The sequence below is a fragment of the Microcebus murinus genome, chromosome 7 (assembly GCF_040939455.1).
Source record: "Microcebus murinus isolate Inina chromosome 7, M.murinus_Inina_mat1.0, whole genome shotgun sequence".
NCBI lineage: Eukaryota > Metazoa > Chordata > Mammalia > Primates > Cheirogaleidae > Microcebus > Microcebus murinus.
In genome coordinates this window covers 54,312,176-54,318,910 of record NC_134110.1, presented here as the reverse complement: position 1 = coordinate 54,318,910, position 6,735 = coordinate 54,312,176, and the positions used below count along the sequence as shown (strand labels likewise).

General features: G+C 43.1%; 1 protein-coding gene across 4 annotated transcripts in view; it reads right to left on the bottom strand.

Moving 5' to 3' along the window:
- Positions 1-1,428: 1,428 nt before the first annotated feature.
- SYBU (syntabulin) overlaps positions 1,429-6,735 on the bottom strand; it is a 72,289-nt gene continuing 66,982 nt past the window's right edge. For all 4 annotated transcript variants that reach the window (XM_012786300.3, XM_012786302.3, XM_020288994.2 and 1 more), the window contains 2 exons: positions 5,097-5,246; positions 1,429-3,258 (listed from right to left, as the gene is read on the bottom strand). In XM_012786300.3, the coding sequence (XP_012641754.2) occupies positions 2,151-3,258; positions 5,097-5,246 (1,258 nt within the window). In that variant the 3' untranslated portion in view covers positions 1,429-2,150. The remainder of the gene's footprint in view (positions 3,259-5,096; positions 5,247-6,735) is intronic.

Here is a 6,735-nt window from a genome sequence, read left to right as displayed (position 1 = left end):
CCGCCTCCTGTCAGATCAGTGGCAGCATTAGATTCTGCATTATGGTGAGTTGCATGATTATTTCATTATATATTACAATGTAATGATAGAAATAAAGTACACAATATAATGCACTTGAATCATCCTGACACCATCCCTCCCCACACCTCCATCAGTCTGTGGAAAAATTGTCTTCTATGAAACTGGTCCCTGGTGTCAAAAAGGTTGGGGACTGTTGGTTTACACAGCCCTATACGAACCAGCTTCTTGTCTACTTCTGCTGTCTTCCCCCTGCCCCTCACTCTGCTCTAGCCACACTGACGTCATTCATGCTCCTATCACATGCTGAGCTCTCTTCTGCCTCAGGGCCTTGGCGGTTGTTCTTTTTGTAACATTTTACCCTGTATCTTCCCACGATTGACTCTTTTTCATCCATTGGCACCAATGTTATTTCTTCAGAGATGTGTTTCCTTACCTTTACCCCATCACTCTTAGTCAAAACACCTTGTTTATTTTCCTGAAAGCACTTACCACTATCTGAAACTATCTTGTTTATGCGTTGGCATGTTCTGCATCTTTCTCAGACAAAGAAAGTAAGCTCCTTGGGGGCAGAAACCTTGTATATTTTCTTCACTGATCTATCCAGTAAAGTGCCTCGCTAGTACCTGAGTACCTAATAAGCTATTTATTCAATTGCTGTTTTTAAACTTCCGAGTATGTGTCAGTTTAAGTTCCTGATACATATCTGTGAGCAAAATAGAAAACTGATCCCTGCCCTCATAGAGCTATTTCAGCAGGGAAGATGGGTAATAACCAAGACCTCGAAAGTAAAAAAGTGCTATGGAAGAAGAGTTTCTGAATGAGAACTTAGGATGCTCTCCAAGTCTCTTCCCTTTATGTGATAGAGGAGAAAAGGCATTTGCTTTGCAGACACTTGAAATCCTAGCTTGGGGAGATGAACTTGGAGATCCTGAGCAATTTTCCTCTTTGAGGTTTAGCTCCCTTATCTGTAAAACAGAATACCCACCTCATAAGGTTGGTGTAAGGAATAAATGAATATAGATCAAATATCATCCCTTCCCAGCACCCACCCTTACCCTATCATTCCAAGGGAAGGAGAGCATATGGCACTACCAATTTCTCCCTCCCCTGTACAACTACCATGCTTAAAAATTAGCCCAACTTCCCTTAAAAAAAAAAAAAACTCTATACATGCTTACTGAATATGTGGACAAACAAGTATATCAGTAATTTAAAAGGAAACAAATAAAAGCCATTTTATTTAGAAATGATGCTTTTTGTATCACGGTGAGAAATCCTCATCTTTCCTTAACAATTATTTTTCCCTCTTTCTCATTTCTTAATTCCATTTTATAGATCCTTATTAATAAATATAGAAGATCTGCTGTTTGTTTAATCTTTCTTACATGAAGAAGTAAACTCACAGACATTATCTTAAAGGAGGATAAAACATTTATTTAGATGGAAATACTAATCTTTATATTCATCATGCTGAAGTGTGTGATTACAAACAATTTCCAATAAAACACTATATATAATAAGCAAAAAATAAGTTAGTACAATGTAAACTTACATACAGTTCCCTTAATTAACAGGTTTAAAAACAAACAAGCCATTTAAGACTTTGGAGCTACATTTAGTAAAAAATTGCAAACACTCAAACCTTATCAACCCCAAGTAAGACACTAAAGAGCTATTCAAGACTTCTTCAAACCAATTACACAAATACATTTTTATTTTTGGTTACAGTCCCCTGCTATGCACAAGACCATTGGAATGCTGGAACAATTACACATTTTAAAACGGCACAAAGCAAAGCAAGGAGATAACATGCCAGCCTTAGAGAAGCTGTCTTCAAAGTGCAAACTTTGCATTTTCTCTTCCTGAACCACTAGGATAAGAACGGGTACCTCGGACGACACGGCAGGGTCATGAGCATGCTTTCTATACCATACTGGTGGGACATTTACTGGAACCGGGTCTCCATGCCTTTGAAGATACCTCCAGTTTTAAACAGTGAACAGGCTTCAATGAAATATAGTGCAAATCAAATACCGAGGAGCAAAACGACAGAAGAGAGACCGCCACAGACCGACCTCCTACCTGGCACAACCCACACGGGACAAATTGGCACACGGTCACAACAACTTCTAAGTTTTGATGTGGAAGGCGGTGCGGCGGAGGGAGTGCAGGGCAACCACACAGCAGCCCCGGAGCAAGGCTCCGATATTATAGACAGGATCTGTTCCCCCCCTCTGAGTACTGAATGCCCACAGAACTGTGGGGACCACGGGGGCAGCCACAGCCAGGAGATCCACCAGGAAACTGCGGCTCCAGTACTGCTTCACGACGCCCCCATGAGAGAGCGGGACGACCCCATCCAACCTTTCTTCTGCGTGGGCTGCAAAATCCAGCTCTCGCATGAGGCTGTTTGCAGGGGCTCCCGCCTCCACCTCCACCGTGGCGTATGCGGTCTCCACGGGAGACAAAAGGATGGCTGAGTTTGGATTTCTCGGCGTCAAATCAACCACCAAGGCAGAGAGGGACTCTGGGAAGCTCTCAGTGGAGTCAGGCCCAGACTCATCGGGGGATGCGGAGCTCGAGGGATAGAGGTCCCGGAGCTGCAGCATGTTCTGAATGAGCTCGGAGACGGCTGGGCTGTAGGGCACCACGTCGGTCTGCACGGCTCGCTCCACCGCCAGGCCGCCGGCCTCCAGAGCCGCCGCGGGGAGCGGCTCAGGGACTTCAGCCCTGGGGGCGGAATGAACAAGCTCCAGGCCACCAGATTCCGTGGCGGTGGCCGTCACCATCTCATCAAACAGATCTGCACAGTCGGCCGTGCTATCTGCCGCCAGCAGCTCTCTCTCGGCCCCTTCCTCGGTGACCTGCTCTTCCAGAGACAAGCCATCTGCTATCTTGCCAAGCGGGGGGTTCAGGGCTAAGCTTTTCTCAGGGGAATCGCATGGAAAGTCCAGGCACAGTTCATCCCTCAGAGAGCCATTGTGCGCCATCTCCATGCTCTGAAGTAGAGACTCCAACTTCTTGTTTTGGATGTTTATGTCCACAAAGTATTTCTGAATGCCTTTATCTTTATCAGCCAAGCTGCTCCTCATGGTTTCAATGACCTGTTTGAGCTGTTTAATCTCTTTCCTGGCTTCCTTGAGTGCCAACTGGGCCTCCACCCGGTGGCATTCTTCCTCAATCCAGTCTTCTCGCATACGGGCCAGCTGGGACTTAAGCTCCACGATTTCAGTTTCCCTGTGCCAAGACAAGCATGGTTAAAAACAAATGTCAACTTTGAACCAGGCAGCAAGCAATCCTGACACACAGCCAAGAAAGAGGCTATACTTTTCCTCTTGAAGGATAGATGCTAAATCAGTTTTGAAAATTTTTTCTTTGGCAGGTATTAGCCATGAGCTTTCCCCCTAAAATTGTAAAATGTCTAAAGTAGTAATAGTAATCAGATTCTGAATCGTAATAGCTACCATCATTTCCTTTTCTGAATACTCAGTATGAGTCAGGCATTGCACTAAGTACATTATAAGTTTATCTTCTACTCAATACATAATATTTGAAATTTTATTATTAAAACACTTTAGAGTCTCTTTTGTCTTTTAGAGATATTTTATTTTTATTTTAGATATATTTTAGAGTTGCTTTTATCTCCATAGCCTACCTGTTCATAATGTTTACAAACAGTTTGTGGGGAAAAAAAGGCCAGTTTACTTTTAATTATCTATTAAACACAGAATGTGGACTGAAAAGTTTTACCTTTGCAAAACTGTTCTGATTTTATTCCAATGAGAATTAAACATTATTGTTATATTATGTAATGCATATATATGTATATATAATTGCATTATATTATATAATGCTACTTATTGCAAGGACTTTGTGAAAAGTTGCTTATTCTATTTCCTTTCAGGTAGGATGATTGTCGAATTCATCCTACACTAAGGAGAATCTATCCTGTTTTTTAGATCCTTCACAAGAAAGTATTTCAAGATCTTTGTTAAGAAATTTGTTCTTACATACAGTTTCCTCACAGTCAATATAAATGTATGTCCTTATATTACCAGTGGATATGAAGACCAGGCTGTCAGGATCCTCATATATATAAATATAAAGAGATGTTAGTATTGCTTCTTTAAGTTTGGGCTTGGATATTTTCTCAAGTTTTGTTGCTTTACCATTCACCATTCCTCCCTGCCTTGAATGCTCAAATCGTCCCATGGATTCTTCAAAGCATAAACTAAACATTCCAGACAACAGAGTCTGACTCATCTTAGAGGTGACTTTGGGTCTCATGTCTACTTCAGGTAGACGAGAAACCAAATCAACTTAGAAGATGGAAAATGTCCCTCCTTACAGCCTGCACCCCAGTTTGCCCACGGTTTTATCAACCAAAGTCACTGGGTCTTCTCCATATCAGCAGAGGAGGAGGTTTGGGCTCATTAGGCAGCCATGTACTGAATCAGACCTCAGGCTCCCATTGAACCCAAATGCCACCCCTCCCTGAGCACACAGCTACCCTGATTAGAGCTCTCCTAGGCTGTCCCTAAATGTTCCAGGGGAAAACCATCAAGAAGAAAAACTGGCTTGCCCCCAAGGTGCCAAAGGTCCTTCTCTCTGAGATAAGATCTCTTACACATGGGCTTTTTTTGTTTGTTTGTTTTTTTCAACCTTAACACTTGGCCAAGAATAATGAACCCCTCCCTTCAGCACAGAAATAGCCTGCAGGAATCACAATGCAAGCAGATATCCACTCTTGCACAGATAAACAGGGCTTAATTGGCCTATTGTGTGTGACCCCTTCTGCTGGAAATATAGGACTGTTCCTGTAAGTGTTTCTGCCATTTAAAAATAGTCATGCACACACCCAATTCTTCACATCAAAGCTGTGTATACCCAGAAAGCCGCTTAATCACATAGAATTATGAAATGGCTCTCTTTTCAAAGACTGATTTTAAAAACTTGACAACAGTTGAAATAAAATCATTTTTTCCTTTACTAGTTTTCTATAGTTTGGGTTCACATTTCATTTTACGGAAAAAGAAACTGTCCTAAACCACACTGAGCAAGGAATGCAGGTTTACCTCTCATGAAGTCGGCGCTCAGACTCCTTCAGCTTGGTCTTGAGGTGTCTCACTGTGACCTCTTTCTGCTGCAGTGGAGTCAAGTACTGCTCCGGATTTGGGGGTCTGACACCATGATTTTCACCACAAGACATGTACCTTCCTGAACGCCTGAAACAATCCAAGTAATGAAATGTTACTTTTGACCCTGTTTCCTTTTCCATATACACAATGTTATGGATTCAATGTTTGTGTCCTCTCAAAATTACGTGAAGATCCTAATTCCCAAGAAGGTGGGGCCTTTGGGAGGTGATTAGGTTGTGAGAGTGGAGCCCTCAAAAATGGATTTGTTTCCTTATAAATAAGAGGAATCCTAGAAAGCTTTCCAGCTCTCTCCTTCCAGCTCACAAGGAGACATTAAGAAGCTCGCAGTCTGCATCCCAGAAGAAAGCCTTTCCCAGAACCAGACCATGCGGGCACTCTGATCTTAGACTTAAGTCTATGGTGCTCTAAAGATTTGGACCAAAGTATATAGTACTTTGTTGTAGCCACCTAAAGTAAGACACACAGCTAACAGCTTGAGAAGGAATGGCAGCTGTGTGCTGGGGTCTTAAACCCCAACAATTGGTGAACTCCCTTCTGAAGGTAAACTGTAATATACCTGCTAATCTTAGGAGTACTCATTATTTGGAAGACTGAGGGGTGTATATGTGTTTGTGGAGGAGGTTGGGAAGGTAGAGAAGGAAAATTTTCTATGACTTAGGAATGTTCTCATACAAAATAATGCACATTTGTCTATAGGCCAGAGCTGTCAGTTCAGAGTAACATGTAGGACAAAGAGTGGGAAAGGTGGGAGGGAAGGAAGGGAGCGAGACGACTTAACTTCCCACACAATATGCTACTACTGTCTAAAGATCCTGATTGTTATTAGATGAAATCAAATTGTTCTGATACCCATCCCTGATGTGAGTGTGCTGATTTGGTGGAAATGGAAAGTTTCCATTGTTCCCTTCTTCTGCAGGGAACAAGTTCCTTCCTCTACTCCACTCTCACCAATGTATTTTGCAAGAGAGGCGCTCAGTGTTCTACAAAGCAGCCCTCACTGTAATCTTGGCCCCACTCAGGCCTGGCCAGGAGCTGGGCATCCCTGCTATAAGAGAGCTGCAGGGACACCCAGAAGGAAGAAGCCCCAAAGAGGAGGACTGCCAGCTCCTTCCTGATTCTAGACATAATCCCAGGAATTGTCGCAGCTGGCTCCCAAATTGTCCAGTGTCTAGTTCCCACCCTCTAAGGACTCCTGTTGTGGCCCTTCTGGATGTGCAATTCCTTCTTTCTGATCTGCACCCACCCCATACTATTAACTCCTTGCTTGCCCTTCCAATCTCACTTCCTTTCACTTCCTTAGGGAGGCCTCACCCATCCCTCCAGACTAGCTGGGCCCCTCCCCACCCTTCACAAACTCTTAAAGCAACAAGTGCTTGCAGGTAATTTTGTTTTTGTCATTAGATGGCTAATGTCTTCCTTCTCCTCTGAGCAGTAAGCATGGTGGCCTTCTCTGTTGTTCACTGCTCTCCTCCCAGTGCTAAACATCGTACCTGGGACTCAATAAACCTTTGGCGTTGGCATGGTTGATTGAACACAGATAGGATATTCCTTGTTC